The 24942-nt window shown below is 41.7% G+C and overlaps 1 protein-coding gene across 1 annotated transcript in view; it reads right to left on the bottom strand.

The window, feature by feature from the left end:
* Window positions 1-22551, bottom strand: part of PAWR (pro-apoptotic WT1 regulator) — an 85104-nt gene extending 62553 nt beyond the window's left edge. The window contains exon 1 of the mRNA XM_017804543.1: window positions 21940-22551. Within this exon, the coding sequence (XP_017660032.1) occupies window positions 21940-22410 (471 nt within the window). The 5' untranslated portion in view covers window positions 22411-22551. The remainder of the gene's footprint in view (window positions 1-21939) is intronic.
* Between the last annotated feature and the right edge of the window lie 2391 nt (window positions 22552-24942).

The following is a 24942-nucleotide window of genomic DNA, read 5'->3' on the forward strand; positions in this document are numbered from 1 at the left end:
AGGAACAATATTTCAGTAAGAGAGCAGCAGTGCAGCACTGGGTCAGACCACCCAGAGAGACAGTGGAACCTCCATTCTTACAGTTTTTCCAACCTCAGCAAGACAAAGCCATGGCTGACCTGATCCAAGGCTGCTCAAAGTACTGCTCTGACATTTCCAAATGCCCTATTCAATCAACATTTCCATGCATTTACAGAGCCAGTGGGGCTACTTTTTTTTTTTTTTTGTGCCCTGTCCCCCACTTCCTCCCAAACTGGAAATCTCAGGGTCCACTTGACTTTTATTTTTCTTACATTTGAGCAACAACTAAGATTAATACTTCCTTCCTAAGACAATTTCAGGCAAAATGTTCTGTGATTTAAAGCTCGGTGCAAAAAAGCACTCAAGCACAAGTCCAAAGATACATCTTAAAAAAGCATGCAGAAGCAAACATTTGGGGGGGGGGAGAGGGGGGAAATTCATGCCAACAAGTAATCAGATGCACTTGAAAGGTTCTCCTAAAATATGCAAAGGAAAAGCTTTAAAAAGCCAAAGTTTCTGGTTCTGAAACAGCCAATTGATTCTCTATTATTCACTAAGGGAATGAAGAAAGATGGACTGTTCAAAATTCACATACTTTATCTGGACAGAAGTATACTTGTTCTTGTAACATTTGCTTAAGTTACCCACCTCCAAAAAGTGAGCTGCCCTATCCAAATGTACCTTTACTGCTTCACTGTTCCAACTGTTACTCTACTGGTCATACAGACAGATACAGTCAAGTCACAACTCATATTACACACCACATGATAAAGACTGTATATTGAGCAAAGGTGTTCTGAATGCACCAAACTCAAGGAAGGTCATGCTCCAACGGATTTGCGATCTGATGGTTCACTGAAATCAAATCAAACTTGACAAAATCAGAAATCTCTCTCCTTTGCATGAATTATTTTCTGCTGTTTTCTGTCAGTGCATTCACTTACATTTCATTCTGTTCTATACTAATTGGATTTCTTCTTGGCCCTTCATTATGGAATTTGTAACAGCTTTGTTATTACTGAGAGCGGCAACTTTCTCAGATTTAAGGAAAAGAAGAAATGGGGACTCATGGGTTAAAAGCTATAGAGGAAAACGAACTACAAAATATTACTTTTACCACTCCCTTCCCAATAATGAAAGGAGTTATCCACCCATATAGCTGCTAACCCTGCTCATCTTCTAAGATAAGAGGCAATATGCATGCTTGTCATCCAGACACTCTACAAATCCTGTTCCTTGTGTACTGCTGCATGGTCTTAGTGAGAAGCCAAGGGACAGACAGGTGCAGCTTTTAACTGCATTATAAAGTAACTTCTCAAGATGATTTCCTCAAACGTCCCACTTCAATAGGAAAGGACTATTTGATGAAAACAAATTTCCAGTCAATAACTGCAGTAAGCAGTGGGTGTACTGACAAAGGCCATGCTGGAAATATTCAAGCAAAATTAGGAAACAAAGACAAAAATAATTAAAATCTTTGACTAAATCATAGTAAAATATAATAAAGTCCGCCTTGGGAATTAAGGCTGCCTTCAAATTAAGCTCAAGTAAAAAAGCACACAGCTCAGTGTATTTTAATTTTATTCAGTTCTCAAAAAACCCCTGCACTTAACCCTCCTAACCGACATTAACATCTGGAAGGGATGTGCCCACTTCTGTTACAGTACTCTACCAGCCAATACAGAACAGTGATTTGCAGTGTCTAAGCTTCACAACAGCTTTTCTCCTTGCTATCTACTGTCAAGGGATCACTATCAAAGGACTTTTCATGGGGACTAACCAGGCAGCTGCCAAATACCTGAAATGCGTAAGCAGCCAATGACAATTCCTTCTGCCTCATTACAGGCACATTTAAGTATCTTGTAGCATGAACTAAAGCTTAAAACAAAAATCCTGAAGTCTTCACTTAGCTTTGTAGTTCTCTTTCCAAATACTTTAAAACAGTTGAGTGGAGATTGTTCCTTCTTGTTATCTTTTGTCCAGATTTTGGTGCTGTTGCTGATGACACACCTACAACATGTAAGTCGCTCCAACAGAGAAGCAAGTTGAAATATAACATGAGGACTGAATTCCTGACAAGTTCTAATTGGATCAGCTGATTTCAACAGTGAACATCTAGCTATATTTCAGCAAGAACTGACTCAGCCACAGAACTATCTTCAAGTCCAGTATTCCCTAAAAATCAGGGAATTCAATCCAACTGCTGTATATAAAATGCTCTGACTAACAGATTAAATATTTAGAGGACAGAACAATACATTCTGAACAATAAAAGCCTTCTGGAGATAAACAGCTTTTTACAAATCCACCTTTCAGGGACAGTTCTGTCTTTTGAAGAGGATTGGTCTTGAAAGTAAAAAGCTCTCATCTATAAACTCATTTAAATTATAAGCAGCAAATGCATTTAAGCAGAAAATAAGCACATTCTTGAAAAGCTTCCCAAATAATAAAAAACCCCTAAACATCCACAATTACACTTCCACTACTGCAGAATTTTAAAAGTGTTAAAAACATTTGAACAAAACTAAGAGCAACAAAAAAACCTGAGCAGCAGCAAATGCTAATTTTGTTCAAAACCAAACCATTCTGCAACTAATAAAACTGTTTTTTAATTTAAAAGCAAAATATACTTTTTCATCCCAACACCACCAGTTCTGTGGTCCCTTGTCTGTTCTGGGTGAAGAGCATTTAAATATCTGCAAAATATCCTCCTCCCTCTTGCCACATTCCCTTCTTCCCTTCCTCACATTTTCAACTAATACCTTGACATTACTGGCCTCAGTAAACTCAATCCTGCAAATTCCTGACATTCATGGCTTCTTAATCTGAAACGTAACTTGAGGAGATGGTTAACATTTGACCTTTGCTCTACCTCAGACATACCTGGAGACAAAAAAAGTCCAAGGCATGCAATATGCATTCACAGTCTGAAAGGATGTTTTATTTTAAAGTTCCCAGCACACAGTCTTTAAAAAAACCAACTCATTAAAACTTCAAAAGGTAATTTAATAAAAATTCCCCTACAAGCACAGCTTTGCATGAACATTACAAACTTGTACTAAGAATGAAGACATGAAGCAATAAAAAAGAAATAAATCCTAAAAGTATACACCCAAGAGTCATGGTGACTTTAAGGATTAAATAGGTACCATAACTAATGAAAACAGTCAGTCTCATATAATTAAATTGGATACTATGCTAGAAAATGAACAACAATAAATCATACATTGATTACAGAAGTGGACACGGTACCTAACAGGCTATTAAAAAAATTAGTCAGAAACAAATTACTAAGACAAATGGAGGATCAGGCTAAGAGATAAATCAGAAATAAAGCAGCCAGCTACTTTGCAAAATAGAAAATCTACCCGTTTGCTCTAAATGAAGCCAAGCAAAGGTTCAAATACAGTTTGAGCCTTTTTTCCTTCTACCTTTTTTCCTCTTTAAGATAAAGTTTTACAACTGAACCTTAAAGATTATTCTAGCTTTTTATCCATCCTCCTACTTTTCTCCATTAAACACGCACACAAAAAGAATACAGACTTTTGAAGCTTGCTAGCTGTGTTTTACACGGGTGCACTTTAAATTGGGTTTTTCATTGTTGTTCTATTTTGGGAAATAGATTTGCTACAAATTAAATACTCTCCATGATCAATGAGAAATGTTGTATTGGTACCACGTGTTTTTACCTTAAACAAACTTGCTCAGGCATATAGGCTTCACATCCTTTCTCCTCTTAATTACTACAGCATATTACTGACAGTATCTGGCAGTGACAGAATTTTGAGGGAAGAAAGAAAAGAAAGGGTTGGAACACCAGGGATGAACATGATTGTTTAATGAGCCGGTGTCTCTTTGCTAGAAGACAGTCCCCATTTGCTGTTATCTCAATTGGCTTCAGGCATTTTGTTTGTCATACAGTTAAGGCATGACTGAACATGCCATTTTGAGAGTGTTCTCGTTAAATAAAACCTGTGGCTACAACTGATAAAGGGAATGTCCTCTTACAGACATGATGTATGACACTTACAATTTTCATCGTTATGAAAAATAAAAAGTGAGAAAATAAAGGCATTTATTTTCCTTTGTTCTCAAAAAATTTTCTTTTCACTTACAATTGTGCCTTTCAACTCAACCTCTACCAGCAGCTGCTAATTCGTGAAAACACTGATTAGAAAATTCATCATATTCTCAAGAGTAAAATATTTCAAGGTACAGATTTCCATAGCTGCAAGCCAAGTAAACTGCAAAAACTCTGTTTTCAAACAAGCTTTCCCTATATGTAAAAAAAGGAGTAGAAAGAAGATATTATTTGAAGTTTCCCTTGGAAGGGCTGTCTTGTCGCAGAGAAAACATGTCCTTCCTTGTACCCAAAGCTGATTCAAAGCCAAGGCCCTCCAAATCAAACTAACTGCACTTATTTTGGTGCATGCCTAGATGTAGAGCTGATTTCAGAGTCAGGCAGCCATCTCCAGGCACAAACATCTGTGACCTGTCACAGAATTCTCTAAGCTTCTTTGTCTGGACAGGGGGCTTCCCAGTACACTCTTGCACATCCCATGCAGTGTATGTGCTTCCCCCAGCCAGTATCATTCCCTCTAGCTCACTTCTTACATCCCATCATCTCTCACATTCACAGCTGCTGGCTTACAAACAGCCCATACACGTGAAGAGAGCTAGAGAAGTGTGGTCCAGGCTACGTTCAGGTATAAGGCAGCATCTGGAATCCCTGACAGCAGCCTCTTTACAGTGGTACACAAGCTCCCACTTCTATGCAATCTCTGAAGCTGTGTCCACATGCAAAGTTAGTCTTCCAAAGCAAACAAAGGAAATCAAATAAAAAAACAGGTATTTTGAGCTTTTATCAACTACAAGATCCAATATAACATTTTAACTTAAAGAGAAGGCAGTCTTTGCTATGAATGCATGGCTAACAGAAAATGCATTTCATAATTCCCCTGTCAGATACTCCTCCAATATTTCCCTAGTCTCTACTTTTGTGTTGATGACTAAAGACTACCTGCTTTTAAAGAATATATTTGCAAAATTAACGTCCTAAATTTATTATTTTAATACCAGTAATATCTAAGCTGCACTTAAAAACAAATGAAAATATTTTCATTTATTTTTCAAGCTTTTCTTTAAACACAAACCCTAATAGTAAAAACACACAGTCCCTCTTCCCCACTCTCCTGTGATATTTTAGGGGAATCACTCATGATTAATGCACCTTCCTAATAAACAGTGTTCAAGTGGAAGAACCATCCCTGCACAAAAGACAGAAAAATCTGAATTCCTTAAGATGAATAAAAGCAGAGAATAATGGAAAAAATGCCACTTAACACGGTGGGAAAATATTTTACAGGCCCTACTTTGTTTTTGCTAATCAGTAACTTTTGATACTGACCAAATACTAGTGTAGCCACAGATTCTGGTTCAGACAGTCCCTCTGAAGTTCCACTGGAGTCCTGCTATGCAGAACCAATGACTGTGGTGAACAATCAAAAAGAAAAAAAAGACTTTTTAGCTTTTACTTTCAGATATAGATCAGTATCCTGAACTATTGATTATGTAAATTATACCAGTTCAATTGTGTGGGGAAGTAAAGAGGTATATTTAAAATTGTACATTTTAAATACTGGCTCATTTAAACAAATATTTTGGTCACCTGTGTTTCAAGAATGGCTGTAACATGCCTTCCATTTCAGAACCTATAACTAAAAAACATGGTATACCCAACTTGACTGGAATACACTTCTCTTTCTCCCTTTTCACGCTCAAATTGTGCTGCTCTACTTTCTCTTTGCCATGTGCTCGTCTCTGTTTTCCCAATACAAGTTTTGTCTACCCCATACTCATTTTGGAGGTGTTTTAGAAAATTAAGGGAGAATCCAGTCATGTAGTCACTGCAGATTTAAAACAGTTACTTACTGCACTGCTAGGGGTTTTTTCCCAGGATTCTAAAAAAAAGTTTACCTCAGTTTCAGTATATTAGGAAGAAATGCAAAAGGCTCTACAAACACCATCTCACATGCAAATACAGGCACTGGATACAACATGTATTCAACAGACAAAAAAGAACAAAATAAAATGCAGACAAAAATAAGCCAATGCATGGCACAAAAGAAAATCATACAGGAAACCACTATCAAAAAACCAAGTCTTCTATATGTTAGGTTATTGACTAAAGTTTTGATGGTCTAGCAGCAAAGGGAATTTAATATGAATTAATATGTTCTAATCTTCTATTTCTTCACTTTACTTACTATGGTAATGATTATGGCACTGGAATATTCAGTAGCTTTTAGTCTGCTTGTTAATAAAACTTTTTATAACTGAGGATGTTGATAGAATCACAGAGTTACAGAATGGTTAGGACTGGAAATGACCTTAAATATCATCTAGTTCCAACCCCTCTGCCGTGGTCAGGGAACCTTCCACTAGACCATGTTACTCAAAGCCCCATCCAGCCTGGTCTTGAATATTTCCAAGGATGAGGAGCCCCCAGCCTCTCTGGGCAACCTGTTCCAGTGCCTCACCACCCTGATAGTAAACAAGTTCCTCCTAGTATCTAATCTAAACCTACCCTCCTCCAGTTTAAAACCATTCCCCCTTGTCCTATCCATACACGCCTTCATGAAAACTCCCCCTCCAGCCTTCTTGTAAGCCCCCAAATAAATAATCCATTCTTATACCTCTGCTTAGTGAGCCACTTTTTATTTATCATGTTCATCAGTTCTCTCCAGACAGTCCAACTTGTAGTACTAACCTAGACGAAAATCCACAAAATTGTCTCTAAGCTATGTCTATAGTTAGCTATCTTTCCTCATAATCTGCTTTTTCAAATATCAGGACATTTGTCATCTTTGTCAAAGTTCTTTTACATATTACAGGATAGTCACATCTTGAATTTATCCTTCAATTTAGCCTCTTTTTGTTATTTACTACGACTTCAGTAAAAAATTCCTACTATTAAAATTTTAAAAAACCCAAGCATATTTAAAGAAGGTTTTTTCAGGTATATTTTAAAGGGACAGAAGCACATTCTTTTTAATATTGCTGCGTCCAAACTAAGGTCTACGACATGCAGATCTCAGGCACATGAATCAGTGCAAAATCTGCACTGCTTTAAAAACAACTGTATTTAGCCAATGTAGTGGCAAGTCTATCAAATACTCTTGGAAGTGGGAAGCAATACTGACATCCAAAGATAGAGAGTCAGCTTGAACATCACTGAATCACATCTGCATGCCCACATTTCCCAGTACTTCCAGACAGAGCCAGGTAAAATCAATATGATTTATTAACCACAAGTTCAGCAGTGCACAAGCTTCACACTGCCTCCAGATTGATCCAACCGGGATCTTAAAGCAAAACAGCCATTCTCAGCCTAAACTAGTAAGATGTACTACCTTATAAAAAGCTGTAAGGATGCCTACACTCATACATAATTTACTGATAGTTTGCATAATGAAGGTAATTCAGGCTTCAAATCTCATTTTCTGATCTGAGGAGGCCAGCAATAAGTGCTGTAAGCTTTAGAATATATAAACATACAACCTCCAAATCATTCCAAATAAACAACACAAAAAAATTTATGAAAAATCAAAAAAAGAAGCAGAATAGTAGCTGAAAATATTTTACACATGCAAAAATACATCAATATAGCCATTTCTAAATTCTTGGTTTGATTCTCAAACTTTCTTGCATCTTATAAAAAATGTAACATGCTATGAGAAGTGGTTTTTAGTATTGAGCTGCTTAGTAACACCTGTGTTCAAATAGCCTCTGGTTAAGTTTGACAAAAACTGATTTGACATCTGAGTCCCTTTTTTTTTAAATGAAAGGAAGAGGCAAACCCACAAAATCGGATTATATTAAAACACCCATTTATGTTTTAGACTAAAGAAGACTGTCAGATAATGAGATGTTCCTCAGTTTCTGCCTCAAGATAAATATAACTCCTACATTTTGCTGTAAAAGTCAACTGCCTGAGGCATCTTTATTTCATACAAGATAATTATAACACACATTATCTTCAAGAGGATACAAGTATCTCTATGTGCACTCACTGTATAAGCTTTGTTAACTTTTGGTTTATTTCCCATTTCAAAAACAATTACCTTCAGAGTTCCTATGTCTTTCCAGCCACAGAAGTATTATAGACTCTGTCCTTTTTCAATTCTTACTAGCAGGAACAAATCAAAAGAGTAGAGAAATATTCTAAACAGGAAATTCTTTCACAGATGTGTTAGAACAAACCAAACTCGAGTTATGCTATTATTCAGAAGTGTCTGAATGCAGGTCCCTAAATATTTGGTTGTCAAGGACAGGCCCCTAATTAAGTTGTTAAGAATGCTGAAAGTGCCCGATTCCAATATACTTCACTGGAATGGTTTATCAGAGTACTTAATACACCAAACATATGCTACTTACTTAAACATTTAGCTGTAGAATTCCAAATCTGAAAAGCTATCACATTTCTGAGTTTACTATAGTACTTAATACCTTTGTGAAAGAAATGTGACGATTTTTTAGGCTCAAACATTGGGAAAACAATGACAAATCTGTAAACTAATAATTTAAGCTCCAAATATATCCTTTATCTCTTCTCAGCATTCTACAGCAGAAATGAATATAATTTAAAATATGAAAAAATAAGGGGTTTGGCATCAAATATAATGTGGAGCATCTCAATTCACCCTATCTTCACCCTTTTTTCTTAAAGAACAAGCCCAAAGGACTGCTGTGCCAAATCTTTCAGCATGCCTCAGCATTTTACACGTTTGTAGCTTTTGTCTAATTGAAATGACAGTGTCATACAATTATCCTTTGAAGTACCGCATTACGACACACACACAAAAATTCTTTCATCTTGGAGTTAGCACATTAATTTAAAGAGAACTTTTTACATAAGGACCTGAGAGCTTTTATAGGAAGGAAAAAATCAGTAACCCTAAATATGGCTGTGTAACAGACAAGTTAAGCAACTCATTTAGTACAGGGCTAAACCACAATTTGCTGTAGGACCAAGCACTTCCATATTCTGCACCAACTCCCACATTCCAAAATCTTTACTCAAAACTACTCCTCCAAAGAAAGCAGACAACAAAAAAATAAAGATCAGTTTTTGAGTTTTTGTTCTAGAGGCACCTCCAGCAGTTACCACCCTCAAGAAAAATTACTTATCATTAAATGGTACAAGAGAAGATACAAGGACTCTCTGAAACAACATCTCAGCCTTGGTCATATTGATCAACATAACTGGTCTACTCTGGCCTCCAGTCAGGAGGCCTGGAGACACACCATCTTTAACACTGGTGATGCTTTTGAGAAAGCACGCAGGATCACTCTCGAGGAGAAAGACAACGCAGAAAGAATTGTGTCTTGCAGAATATACCACCTAAGGAGTCTTTCTGCTGTGCCTTTTGCAACCGGACATGTCTATCTGGTATTGGCCTTTTTAGCCACCAACGCGCTTGTAACAAATGTGGGTAGAGCCCTTCCCAAATCTTCGTTTGCGAAGCCCAGCCATGATGATGACCTCTGAAAAGATAATAGTTACTAAACCAGTAGGAAGAACAGAACAGTCATGCATGGAATCTTTGCTGGGTAACTATTTTTCTACATTGTAAAGAATGTGTGCCATACGGCACAGAATGAGGACTGTTCATCGGTTAACTAAGGTATGAGTAAGGTATTGCTAACTACTATTGTCTGACCAGAGATCAATATGACTTTTGATACCTGACTTATTGAAAATATGAAGTTATGGTCCTATTTCAGATTGGATTTAGTCTACAAAATTTAATAAGCCACATCACGACAAAAGAAAAATATACACAGCACATCTCGATCTGTGATTAACAGTCTGGGACAAGGACTACCAGCACAACTGCTGCCCAGCTTCAAACAACTACAGCTAAAAAGGCACTGGCTGGGCAAAGCATTGCTTAATTGATTGATATTAATAATAATTCCTAGTTCAACCTGCAAAGACAAAAAAGCAAGTTTATGTAAGAAATTGAGATTACACTTCACGTCATTCAACTACTCTGTTCATTGCACCTTGAAAGAATTATTCAGATTAACTTAGTTTTAAGACCTCTGAGAGCAGACTGAGTTCTTAGAGTTCTTCTGAAATGGTAACACACAACACATTGTCAAGACCTTCTTGACATTCAGTTTGTTTAATAATCTGTGTTAGAGTACCAGAATATTAGTTAGCACCTAAACTTTGCAGTAAAGGTCATCTTTCAGAATCTTGAGAAATATATAAAATAACTAGAGAACAGGAATCATTACATGAGACTTAATACCACACTAGATTTTTGCAGGGAACAGGAGGAAATAAGAATCAAAAAGAGATCTAAGAACCATCATATATGAAGGTTCTTAGAAATGTGGACCTCGCTGTCAGATGATTTTTTGTATGCTAAGAGTTTACACAATCTGAAGAGGAGACTGAATGAGTATTTTGCATATAAATTCATTTCATTTCTATCTATTTAGCAACCTTCATCTGATGCTGAAAGTCTTCGAGATGAAAACTGCCAAGTGGCTAGAGAACTATTTTACAGGAAACACTGGACAACATTTCTACATTCTTTATCCTGACTATATGTCTGACTGTGGCCATGGTAGGACACCGAGCTAGGTGGCTCCTTAGTCAGACCACTACAATTAGTCTAATCTTACTGCTGTACAGTAGAAAAATAAAAAGTTAATTACAGACTAATTTCCTTTTAGCTTTGTAAATAAGAACTAGAATACATTTTCACTAGAAACAGTCAAACCTAAGTCAAAATGAGAAAGTCTCAAATGTATACAGTTTAAAATTTTTTCCTTCTATTACAGAAACAAACCAAAAGTCTAATTTTATCATAAAATACATTTTTTATTTCATCATTTATTCCAGTTGCCCCTTTCCTGATGTCTACAGTAAAGGAGTCTCTCAGTAATTAGTTCCAAATATTCAGGTTTGAGACGAATCAGGATCCCAAAGTCACAAAGGCATTTTGAAGATATGACAATTCCAAACAATGAGTTTTTAGAAGCAGGAGCTTTGGAGTGCTTCTCCATTTATTCTTTCATTTTTTCAACTTCCGGGGTTTACTCATGAAGTTATTATTTCCTCCACAGCTAACTAGATCAGTACTTAGTTTTGAAAACACTGTTACAAATACCCAAGATTGCTATTTAATCCCATTATCTTCAGAAGACAGTTCTAAATAAGTGTTATAAGAAATGAGATAGCAAAGGTAGATTCAACTGCAGAAGGAAACCAAAGCAGCAACTCATTATTCATCCTAGTCTCAGTAAAACATTATCGTTTTAGGAGTTTATAATATTAAATACTTAAATATAAAAATATCACAAGTTTTCCACAGAATTACTCTTCCAAAATATCAATAGCTTCAACTACCTGAGACAATACTACAGAGCAACAAGAAGGACTGACCCCTTCACAGAATGGGTAAGGTTGCAAGGGACCACAGTCGGTCATCTGGTCCAACCTCCCCGTTCTTGCTGTTTTTCAAACTACTTGTTCTTTTGTTCTGCTGCTTTCGAAGAAGTTAAAGTTTTGCACCACTTCCACCACCAAGAAGAAACTAGAAAATGCTAAACTATTTCCCTCATATATACAATTTTAACAATTCAGCTTCAACAAATAGTGTATACAACTCTCATATTAGGGTCTTCTGTACCTCTAATCCCAGAAACACTGGAAGTTTCCTTCAAGGATGAGGAATTGTCTTTGACTTGGTCTCCCCGTAGTATCCCTCAAGACAAACTGGTTAAATATGGCCCACAGAAGTGTACTATTAGGTGATGAAATACTGGCTGCATGTTCAGGCTCAAAAGGTTGAAATCAATATTACAAACTTCCACTGGCAGCCAGGTAAGCGGCAGCCCTCAGGGGTTGATATCAGTGCTGATAATATGCAACACCTTTATTAGCAACCTGAACAATGGGATGGGAGCAAGTCTGTGGCTGACAACAAAATGGCAAGGACTGGCTAAGAGGTTGGAAAGCAGAGCTATTTATACCAATCTCAACAGGCTGAATATATTCAAAACTTTATTAGCCAAGACCATAAGCAATGTGACCAAAACTGGCCCCACTTTGAGTAGGACATTGGACCAGACAACTTTTTCAGAGATCCCTTCCAATCTCTATCAGTGTTATGATTTTCAGCCTACTACATACTATACACCAATGCTGAAAATAACTTCAAGTTATTTTCACATTTATATGCCACTAAATTCAAACAGCCAAGCAACACAAGTTTCTTTCTTAATTGTAGGAAACTATCATTTAGGCAGAGCATTTTCAATTTGAAGCTCACACTAAGGCATTTTTATAAAAGAACAATCAAATCTTTTCAGAGCACTTACTTGTTACAGTGAAGATACAAATTCTGGGAAAAAAAAATTGTCAGATAAGTCATTTTAATGATACATAGCAGTGTGTTCATTTCAGTGAGATAACTGGTCATATCAATGGTACATAGCAAGCAGTGTGTTCATTTCAGGGAGATAATTGGTCATATCAACACTTCCCTTGCTATGCTTTTCAATGAGACTGGTCAACTGATTTCCACTGTAAGCAAGATGCTCGATATGTTCATTTCAGTATAAAAGTAGACAAACGTACAGCTGACAGACTGTTTCTACTCTTTAACCTATAATACTTTTTCTTCTAGATTATCTTGTCTTTTAAGTGGGCTGTAGGAACAAACAACAATGGGACAGACAGTGCTTCAGTCTTAAGCACTAGAAATAGCCTAGAAGGCACACAAAGAAATATTTATCTTGAGTCAACTAGTGCCTACATTTATTTGGGGTTATGGGCTACATGACAGATTGGCAAGAAAAGGCAGTAACGGGCAAAGCCCAACAGTAACAACATTCAACCACCAACTACAACTTAAACTAAATACTTCTCTTACTTGCTGTAGAATTCAGTACTTAACAGAAAATACTTTACTTACACTGCATTTCTTTTCCACACAGTTAACTCTATCATTTCAGATGATTCGCCCCCAAAAAAGGAGAATGAGAAAAACCAACCATACACTTATGTTTTCCAATTATCCCTAGGTATTAAAAGATCATTTTAAAACCCCACCTTCCCAAAATTGCACTTAAGAGATAAATGCAGAGTCAAAAGAATTAGAGAAGAAATTAATAGCATTTCCATCACCATCCTTCCCATTCCAGTAGAAACAAGGGCTGGAACTGAAAAGAATTAAGTATGTAAAAGAATTAGTACTTTCTAGTAGAGTCCTGTGGATTCAAGCTGCAGGTACTGGCCTACAATCTGTCCATATACAAAAACACCCCTGTTCAATTAAGTAAGAAGTGATCCATATCGCCTCTTGAAGAAAAATTAAGACAACTTCCGTGGGTCTTTTCCATTGGAAAGCTACTGCACTGCCCAGCCTTAACCCCAAACAGCATTATCCTAGAGCACAGAATAGAATACGCTGAGTTAGAAGGGACCCACAAGAATCAGAGTGCAACTGCTGACTCCGCACAGGACAACTCCAAAAAAATCACACCACGTGCCTGAGAGCATTGTCCAAACAGTTCTTGAACTCTGGCAGTCTTGGTGCTGTGACCACTTCCCCAGACAGCTTGTTCAGTGCTTGACAACCTTCCAGGTGAAGTACCTTTTCCCCAATATCCAATCTAAGTCTCTATAGTTACATGCCTCTCCCTAGTGGTAACCAGTCCTATCACTAGTTACCACATAGAAGAGATGAGTGCCTGCACCTCTGCTTCTCCTCACAAGGAAGCTGTAGACAAAGATGGTTTCTCCTCCATCTCCTCTTCTCCAGGCTCAACAAACCAAGTGACCTCAGTTGCTCCTCAAATGAAGGAGCAGATGCTACACCATCTTCATTGCCCTCCCTTGGACACTCTCCAATAGCTTAATATCTTTCTTATATTGTGGTTCCTTAAACCGCACACAATATTCAAGGTGAGGCCGCACCAGTGCAGAGCAGAGCAGGACAATCCCCTCTCTCAACTGGCTGGCGATGCTTTGCCTGATGCCCCCAGGACACGGCTGGCCCTCCTGGCTGCCAGGGCACTGCTGACTCATATTCAACTTGCCATCGACCAGGACCCTCAGATCCTTTTCCACAGGGCTGCTCTCCAGAGTTTCATTCCCAGCCTGTACATCCAGGGTTGCCCCATCTCACATGCAGAATCCAGCACTTGTCAGTATTAAAGTTCATAAGGTTGGTGATTGCCCAGTCCTCTAATTTGGTGAGATCTTTCTGCAGGGCCACCCTGCCTTCAAGGGAGTCAGCAGCTCCTCCCAGTTTTGTGTCACCTGCAAACTTGCTTAGTATCCCTTCCAGTCCTGCATCCAAGTCATTTATGAAGATGTTGAAGAGCACAGGGCCTAAAATGGAGCCCTGAGGAACTGCACTAGTAACAGGTCACCAGTCTGATCTTACCCCATTCACTGTTACCCTCTGTGCTCAACCCGTGAGCCAACTGCTCACCCATCACACGATGTGTTTATCCAGCTGTGTGCTGGACATTTTGTCCAGAAGGATCCTGTGAGAGACAATATCGAAAGATTTACTGAAATCCAAAAAACCCACATCAGTTGGCTTCCCTTGATCAATTAGGTGGGTTACCTTGTCATAAAAGAAAATCAGGTTGAATAAGGAGGACTTTCCTCTTATGAACCTGTGCCGGCTGTGACTGATGACTACACTGTCCTTCAGCTGTTTCTCGGTAAGTCCCAACATAACCACCTCTGTAATTTTACCAGGCACCAAAGTGAGACTGACCTACATTTTCCCAGGGGACCTTACTCACTAGTTCCCTAAGCAGCCTGAAGTCTGCTCTCCTCATGTCCAGGGTTCAAGGTACTGGCCATTCAGGATGGTACTTTTCCTCTTGTCAACAGAGATTTTAAACTCGGTTGCTTTGTGGTCACTGTGGCAAAGATGGCCACCAATCACTACTCCACTCACAAGACCCTCTCTATCAACAAGCAACAAATGAAGGAGGGCACCTTTCCTAGTCAGCATCCTCAGTACCTGTACCAAAAAGTTATCAACAAGACGTTCTAGAAATCTTCTGCAAGTCTGTCTGTACCAGCTGTGCAGTGTTCCAAGTTAACATCTGTCAAGTTGAGGTCTCCCATAAGAACAAGGGTGGTCTATTTAGAGGTATCCCTTAGCTCCTTAAAGAATAATTCATCACTGTTGTCATCCTGCCTATAGCAGAACCCCCCGATGCCACCTGTTTGTTTGTCCCTTAATCCTTAGCCAGTGGCTCTCAATTGCGCCATTGCCAACTGCAACCTTCATATACTTCAGCCCCTCTGTTACATAAGTCACCCCTTCACCTCGTCTGCCTTATTCATCCCTCCTCAAGAGCCTGTATTTGTCCATTGTAACATACCAGTCACAGGTCTCATCCCACCAGGTTTCACTTATGCCAATAATGTCACATCTCTAGGACTGGGCCAAGGCTCCTAGCTCCTCTTGCTTGCTCCTCTTGCTCTGTGCATCGATCTAGGAACATTTCAAGTGCAGTTCATTACAGCCAATACCTTATGGAAAGGACTGAAGGACCTCATTAGCGTGCAGTCCTTCCAACTTTGCCATGAAGTTCCATTGCTTACCACTGGTAAACCTGGTTTTCTCCCAGACTTGCCGGTGATAAGCAATGGGATGGCATGCCAGGTTTGGAAGGTGCTCATGCAATGACTTAGAAGCTTCCACATGGATTCTGGGACTTCAATTTTTCCAGATTTTTAAGGGTTTTTCGTGATTTTTTTTTTTGACTAAATAACTTCCATTACATAGCTAAGTGTCAGGATATTAAACCATACTCCTAAATAAAACAAAACAAAAAAAAATGTTCCTGCCAGGAGATTTGGTGAAAATCAGAATTCACAAAGGCATTAATGGGAAAACAAACTGGATGTTAACAACCTCAAACAATTCTTTTATCGGAATCTAAAAATGCTTGTATTCACCCTGCCACATCTGAAGGATGAACCATAATGTGATGTGTTCACTAGACAAAGCAAGCAGAAGGATGGTGTAACCTATCATGAATGGCTGTCCAGGTCTAATAAATGTATTTCAGACTTCCATTATAACAGTAATATATCTGCATGAATGTTAAGGGTATCACTGGTCAGAAATAGGGGGTTTTCTCTAGTACTTTGAACAAACATTTACTGAGGTTTTTTTCCCCCAACACATGCAAAAAGAAGCAAGTTGTTTTACAGTAAACTAGATGTTAAGACCATGCAAAGACATTACCTCATTAACCTCAAGATACAGCAAGAAGAAGGAAACTTAATCCTCAGGCAGGCAATCACTGAGAAATATACTGCTGAAAGGCAAACTTCTCGTCAAGAGTCCAACAGCTAGTACAGGATTCCACTGCTCTCTCTAGTTTCCACCCATTCAGAGAAGGATTTCAATTCCTTTACAAGGCACCCAGTAATTGCTATGCTTGACACATTTAGCACTTAAATTTTCTTAAAGTTTTTCCAACTGGAACACAGCAACTTTCTGTCAGTCTGCTCAATTCAGCATGCTGGACTTCTCTTGTAGCACGAACCCTTTCTTACCCCAGAGAAAGAAAGAGCTCATTGCTCTCTGCTTACTTCCAATGCTGTTGTTCAGTATGACACCTACCAAGTACCACACATGCAGTGCCTTCTAAAGAGACAGGCAGACTCTCGGAAGTAAGCCATCAGTGGGGTTTCAAGATGTCATATCCTTACTGCTGTCCATAAGACAAGAGATGAATACTGACTGGCTGAACATCCTATGCAGATTCCATATTTTAATCACTTCTACCTTTCACTCCAGTATTTCCCACAAACAGGTCAGGAGACTGTTGTGTCTCGAGTCTGGCAGCCTCAGGTGCAAAAGACACAGATCAGTGTTCCTTACACCTTTCTAAATCATTCATTACTCTGTTATTAACAGAAAAACACTTCTGAGTTTAGGAGACTTCCATCTGGTTAGGTGAAAATGTAAACTTTTGTTAAGTTTACAGCTATACAACTGTCCTTCCTAGATGAACCAAGATTTTGATTATATATGTAATGTAATGTAATGGCCAGTCTTCGCGAGCGACGATTTGGGAAAGGTCATTAACCCTTCGAGCCTGCGCAGTGGATTTTTTAGGTGAGACACAGCGTGCGCTGAACTGAGCCCACCCTTTAATCCTGAGGTTCATCTGCCGGGGCCAAGCAAGCTTGGACAGTGGCAGTGAGGTCTCAGGACGTAGGTTTGTTTAGAGTGACCTTCTCTTAGATGGATTGCCTTACAGGGCTGACGAGCTCCATCTGCCCAGGGGGGCTGGGAATCGAACCTGGGTCGCAGCGGTGAGAGTCCTGCACCCTAACCACTAGACCACCAGGGGCCCTGATTATATATACACCTTTTTTAAAAAGGTAACCACAAAAATACTTGTTATTCTCCCTACTGGGGTTCAGAAAAAAAAAAAAAAAAAAAAAAACAAAAAACAACAAACCAAAAAAATCCTTATCCACACAGCTATGCCAGCAGAATCCTTAAGTGTAAACATGTACAAAAGTAAAGCTGCACTTTCACCAGTGCAGCTTGTTGTAACAGTTCATTTGGATACATGTCCGGAATAAAGACAAGTGCCAGAAATATTCAAACACACAAAATATCTTTTATTACAGTGAGAACAAAAATAATAGTAATAAACTTACCAGAGGAATCAAAACCTAAAAAAGGATACAAAATAACTACCTTATGGGTGGCATTAAAACAAATACTACGAACAGCATTTAATACAGTATTAACTAGTGGAAAAGGGGATACCAAATAAGGATCTTAACACAGTATTATGGATAACACGATATTGGTTAGTAAAAAGGGAAACTAAAGGAAAAATACTATAAACATAAAAGGGGAATTAAAGGAGCACTAAAAGGATATTAAAAAGTTTGTTCTCTCAGTTGCTTCCTATCAAAAAACTGTGCTTACCCACACAGACAGGCCAGGGCTGTCAGGATCTGCAGCAGCTGGTCGGCACTCATGTTTAGCGGGCGTCCCCGCGGAGCAACACAGTCTCGGTGGTAGGATGAGTATCGCTCAACTCAGCAGTCCCGACATCCCATTTTTACCAGCTCTACATTACACTATGTAGGGCCAGTAGGCAGTATAAGGTGATGCCTGAATGGCAGCCAAACACTGCCTAATCATTACCTAATGCCAACAGTCTGTGCATGCCCTACTTGTAGGGCAAGGGGTGAGCGACCCCTGCCCACATAATCTTCCTCCCATCGTCATCTTTCTCACCCCTATGTATGACCTCTACCATTGTGTTTCAAGGGTGGATGTATCTATCTTGTAATATGTAGCAAAACCAAGGAAGAACTCAGCTCTGATAATAGGAGATATCAAGCTGACTTGCTAAAAAGCACAATGGACCTTACAATTAGCTTGTGCCATGAAGTTACATTGTACCATACTCTAGCTGGTTTCACATCCTAATATGATTCCTTTCTCACGCCTCTATGCTCCATTGATCATCTAATTCAAAAGTACCCCCCTTACACTTGTTTTGCTCGGAGCAGGACAGAATTACTATAACAATATAAAACATAACTTCTCATCCTATATATGGGTCCTCACAAAGCACTGCCAGTGCATAATGGGAACTCTGTCTTTCTTGGACAGACACCAGCACAGCTGTAAATGAGAAAAATGCTGCAAGTAAACTTAACATCTGCATCAAGTAAATACCTACAAACTGAGAAACACTTTCTAAACATAACTAAAAATGGTTATAAAATCAAAAGGAAACATATGTAGTAATGATAATTGTATACAATTCAATTACCTTTTACAACCTGAAGAATTGTTATGAGGCAACAAAACCCAAATCCCACAGCACTTAATATTTGGAGCTAATCCACCTTTCGAGATTTGACAAGCTATCAAGAAACTACTTTACAACCACTGTAAAGGAAAAAAGATGCAAGTATTTCCAAAGCCATTTTCAAAAGTCACCATTATTTAGATAAGCACTAGTGCTGTGAAGATAAAAATCAGCCTTTACCTTTATCACAATGTACAAAGTTACATCACTACTCCCATCCTGTCACCACCTGTTTCACAGCTTTTCCTATGGTTTCTGTCCTCCACCAACTTCAACACAAAATACACTTAAGACACAGAACTACTTAAGAACTGACTCTAATACCTTCCTATTGAACGGAAATTAACCATTAATAAATAATAATCTGCTAATACTTTTCAAGCCTATTTCAAGATAGCTGAGGCAACACAAACTTACTTTTCTTATTCTGCCACCTTTCCTATCATTAGATTCTCCAGCTGCATTGCAACTGAAATTAGATCCCACTTCTTTGGGGCAAAAACTGTTTTTGTATTCAGTTTTGGGCACTCTGTATCTTCTATGAGTGCATTATTTCAAGAGGTACCCATTTTCATTTCTGAGTATCTTATTATCAGTCTCCACCACAGTTGCACAATGATCATAAAAGGCACATATTTAGCATCAAACGGCTACTTGAGAAAGACTATTTTCTTGAAAAATAAGACAGTGAAACACTCAGCAAAGCTCTAAAATAACATCTCCCAAAAAGTAACTTTAAAATATACACCATGTAGAGCTACAAGTGCTAAGTGGTTAAATTCACTGTGTACTACTACCAAGTCACTATGCAGTAAAGCTATGTCCAGCATCCAAGGAGAAAGACAGCAAGAAACTGGCGTCTTGCAGATTACTCCAACAAGCCACCACCTACATCACAGCCTTCTTTTGTCTGAAAAATGCAACTGACCAGGCTGAATCAATACTTCAAAACGTTTTTTTACAGCTACACAGCTGTACCAAAGACAAGACAAGTAAACAGTCTGCAAAACATTCATTGTTAAGTAGGTACTCGCATTTGACACTGGAGACGGTTTTTGAAGCTGTCCATCATCAGGAATAATCTAGTGTTCCCTAGCTAAACAATTTTTAAGAATGCATGTGGTAATGATTAAGAACATTTAAGAAATGCAAAATACTGAAAAGAGATAGCCTTATGTAAGTATATGCCAGTCAAAAATGCAACACTACTAGTAAGTTTCCCCGATAATACCTTGTACAACAGGTATCTACATTTATGAAATTTGACCCCAAAAATGTGATGAAATGCTTAATTGCTAGTTATAGAAGTAATTAGTATAAAAGTACAGGAAGTTTCCACGAAGTGCCAACGCATGGTGACATGGTGCAGCAAAGTTTAGGCCCTCAAAAACATGGAAAACGGATGAGAACTGGTTTCTCAATGCCTAAATACGTTAACCTTAATAATTACAGGCACTCTTAAGAATGCAGCAAATTCTAATGGCTGCTGAGCAAGGAATGTGTTTTCCTGGAAAGCAAGGCACATTTTGAGCAATACTTTAACAATACAAACGAACAAAAACCCCAACCACCACCAAACTAGCAAACACCAAACAACACCACCAAAACAATACTGAAGGAACACTAGTTCAGAGAACTAGTTCAAAGAACTAGGACACCAGTCTCAAAGAGCAAAAAGAAACCCACTGCCCAAAACCAACCAACCAAAGACAAGAGTACAACTAGAGACAGGGTACACAGCAGAGCCCCTAAGATATTCTTTTTAACAACGCTTGCTGCAATGTGCAAAACCATTATGAACTAGGCTACGACTAGTTTACTTAGAGAAGATGCAGCATTTTAAGGTTCCTATAAAAGGCACAAGGGGCAGGTATTTAGTGGGCTCCATATAAACCAAGACACAGTCTAGGAGGTTTGCATGCTCTGAAGCCAGAAAATTAAAAGAACTCACTTGTATTCATCACTTTCCAAAACAACAATATTGAAGACCTATGCCAAAACTCTTCACCTCAAACTAAAGGCTATGCAAGCAATTATTCTCAAAAAACACAGTTATAAAGATTTCTACTGTTCCTAAAACTCATTCCTCCACCTTCCAAGACCTTCTCACATGAAAGTGTGTGCTCTGAAAGTGCCTAGGATGTCACAAAAAAAAAGTGTTAGTGATTTCATGTGTGGAGAACATGATTTTGTCTTCTCCTGCCATTTCAGAAAGAAAGATCTTACTTTCCAGTGTTACTTTAATAATCTATGTTAACCAAAAGAACTACAAGGGGTTTCCTACAAAAACATGGTGGTCATCATTATTAGTGCAAAACTGAAGACAAAAATCCATCTCTCTTCAAAGTTTCCTGTGGCCTTTCCTATTAATGGCAAAAAAAAGCTAAAAACTTAGTTATCATTCTTTTAAATTCCTCTAGGAGTATTACAAATCAATGCCAGATTTTTATACTAGTAGCAAACCGCAGAGGACAGTCGTGTTGGCTGATAAAAATATCTTCCTCTGCCCTCAAAAAAATGCTCTTTAAACCACTACATTTTTTCCAGTGCAGGAAATTCTTCCGGGTTCCAAACTGAATAATATTTACACCTGAACATCTATTCCGAGCTGATAAATCAATTTTCTTTCATTACTATTGTTTTGACCGTACTTTAACAGGCACATGTCCGAGTTTGATCCTCCAAAAGCCCTAGGACTTACTCTCTGTCGACAAGAAGACATTAAAAAAAAAAAAAAGGCGCCGGTCGTGACAGGTCTAATTGATTTAGGGTAAATGACACCTCATCTGCTCCTCTGTTTGGATGCCGCCCTGTAATGACCGCTGTGGTCGCTCCGCCTGGCGCGGGCCATCACGCTTTGCCCGCAGCGTGCGGAGAGCGCTTCGCCAGCGCAGCCCACGCGGGGAGCCCGGGCACGGCCGGAGCGCTCGGGAGAGCGGTCCCGGGGCTGCGCCCGGCGCCCCCAGCGGCTGCTCCGCGGCGGCCGCACCCCCCGTCCCCGCTCACCTCGGCGGCCGGGATGTTCACCACACCTGTCGACCTCCTCTTCTCCCTCAGCTTCCTCTTCTCGATCTGCCCCTTCCCCTTCCTGGCGCTGGGGCCTGAGCTCTTTCCCTTGGCGGCCAGCTTCTCCTCGCCCTCGGGGGAGTCGGGCGCGGCGGCGGTCTCGACCCCGCGGCCGCCGGCGAGGGCAGGCGGCGGGTCCTTGGCGGGGGCGGCGCGGCCCAGGGCGGCGCTGGCCAGGCTGACGCAGTTCACGGCCCCGCCGGCGGGGGGCGCCGCGCGGTCGGGGGGCAGGTTGTTGTTGTTGTTCAGCTCGGCGGAGGGGCCGCCCCCCGCGGGACGGGGCTCCCCTCCGGCCGGTGCGCCCGGGGCCGGCGGCGCCTGCTTTGCCCGCATCTTCTCCCGCTTAGCTTTCCACTCCTCCAGAAAGTCCGTGGTGCTGCCCCCGGCGCTGCGGTAGCCGCCGGTCGCCATGTTCCCAGCGGGGCTGGACGGCGAGAGCGCCCCACCAGCACCTCTGCCGTCGCCCGCCCTGAGGCGGCTCTGCTGCAGCCCGGAGAGGAGAGGTCCCGGCGGGGCGGGCGGGAGAGTCGGGGGCGGGGAGAGAGGCTCGGAGAAGCACAAACACCCTGGAAAGAAACAAAAGGGGGGACGTGAGCCGTCCCGCCGCACTGCCCATCCCCGTCCCGCTGCCCCGCCAACTCCCTGGGAAACCACCCGGGTACGGATCTCCATCACTGCCCGCTCTCACACGCTCAGCTCCCACGGCTCGGACCGCGCCGCCCGAACCCGCCGCGGTGCCCCTCGCTCCCCGGGGCTCCCCTCATCCCTCGGCGCAGGGCCGCCCGGCGGCGCCCGCCTTCCCCCCCGCCCGCCCGCCGTGGCCACGACGACCGCACAGCGCCGTCCCTCGCTCCCAGCCCGGCGGGTGCTGTGTCCCCGATCCCGGTGCCATCCCCCCGACGCCCGCTTGCCTGCTCGGAGAGCCGCGTTCCCGCGCGGAGCGGGGCGGGGCGAGCGCGGCAGGCGCTCACCTCCCGCCCGGCGGGGCCGCGGCTCGGGCGCTCCCCAGCGCCGGCGGCACCAGGTGAGCGGCACCGCCTCCCGCCGTCCCGGAAGGAGCGGCGCGCCCCCGAGGCTTTCCGAGCTCCCTCCCCTTTCCCCATCGCGGCGCGGACGCAGCCGAAGCCAGGGCGGAAACTGCCGAGATGGCCTCGACAAAGGGGTGAGGGCGGGGAGGCCCCGCCCGGGCCGGTGCGCGCCGCGACCCGACCGCCCCGGGTGCTGGCCCGCCTTGGGGCCGCGGCACCTGCCCCAGGCAGCGGGAGCGGACACAGACCTCGGCGCCTCCGATGAGCAGCAGCCAGGGCTGGAGAGGGCGAGGGGCGCCGCGGGAGAGCGGGATGAGCGGGACAGCCGCCGCCGCCAAACACCGCCAGCCCCGGCCCGCCCTCCACACCCCGGGCAACTTTAACGGGCGGCGGGCGGGGGCTGCGGGAGCACAGCCGGGAGGGGCCGGAGGAGGCGGTCTAGTGTCACCCCTCTCCGCGGGGAGCTCCGCCGAGCCCGCCCCGCACCTGCCGCGAAGCCTCGGGTGAGGGGCCCCGACGTGCGGCCGCCTCCCGCGGGGCAGGTGCCGGGCTCGGCCCTCGGGCGGGGCGGCTCCCGGGCACCGCCGGCCGCTGTCGCCGGCGCCGAGGCAGGAGCAGCGTGTGCAGCCCAGCTCTGTCAGCCCGCGGCCCCGCTCCCATCAGGGACACGCTGCTGGGACAGGAGCGCCCGCTTGGCCTGGAGACGTGGTCCGCCGGACTGCGGGGCTGTGCCCGGGGGGAGGAACCCGCGATTGGCGGCTGCCGCGGCATTAATGACTTCCCCGGGGCCGCTCCAGCGGTGGTCAGACCGCAGCAGCTGGTGGAGTTCGCTCCCGCGGGCGGAAGGTTGAGAAAGAGCTTATGTTTTCCTGATGTGACAAGAAACAAGAATTCAAGGGGTTTCCTTGAGTCACACTGCAAAGACTTGAAAGATGTCTCGTTTATAAATAATAACAGCTCTCAGTGGGGAAACTTGACTGCGTTAAATGTTGGGGAAAACGAACATGTAGGGATCGTGATGTTAAACAGCTTGTGTAGGTGTTAATATGGCTAAACCTGCACGGAAAACTCAGCTTTTTTTTGTTTGCCCGAACCCACCGTATCTTAATTGCACTCTGAAAACTGATCGTGGTGCTTTTGGAAATCACTGATTTCAATAGACTTGTGGCTTGCCTAATCAGCTTTATAAGGTGTATGCTGAGGAAAATTAGTGGATCGGTGCTAGCTTTCCAGCATCAGGACAAGATAGAAGTTTACATCAGTCAGAGGAAATACACAGCCTGGGCTTACCTAGGGACGTGATCACCTTTTCATCACTTTTTTTCCCTTTTTCAGATTCAGTCCTGCTTTAGTCCACCTCGTTAATAAAATTCAGTATATAAACTTTGCAAAGGTTTTTGGTTTCTTTTTACAGTAAAAAAAAAAATCTAGGTGCTACAGGTATGGGTAAAAAATATCTAGCAAAATGAGGCTCCACATCTGACGCTAGGCACTCTGCACAGTGTAAATAACAGGCTTAGCCCATGTAACCACTTTCACCTTAGGTCTCTACCTTGTTCTCTTTCACAGTAGTGGGCACAGTCTCACCCTACCAACCTTCCTGCCCTTCTGGTGATCATTCATTTACTTGGACTTTTCACTGAACTCGTATCTGATTTCTGCTCTGGTTTGGGTTTAAGGGTGTTTTTGGTGTGGCAGTTGGTTTTGAAGGGGTGTTTAAATATTTGTATATGTGGAAGCTAAGGTACAGTTTTATCACTGCAGATGAAACCTTTTATATTTCAGGCTAAGGGAAAATCCCCAAACAAAACTGGCTAGTTGTTCTGTGTTATGTTGGAAAGCTGTAAAGAGGAAGAAAAATAGATAGTGAAAACATAAGTTTGTACTCTTTACTACTCAGTAATACAAAATTAGT

The sequence above is a fragment of the Lepidothrix coronata genome, unplaced genomic scaffold (genome assembly GCF_001604755.1).
Source record: "Lepidothrix coronata isolate B3197 unplaced genomic scaffold, Lepidothrix_coronata-1.0 Scaffold9, whole genome shotgun sequence".
In the NCBI taxonomy this organism is placed as follows: domain Eukaryota; kingdom Metazoa; phylum Chordata; class Aves; order Passeriformes; family Pipridae; genus Lepidothrix; species Lepidothrix coronata.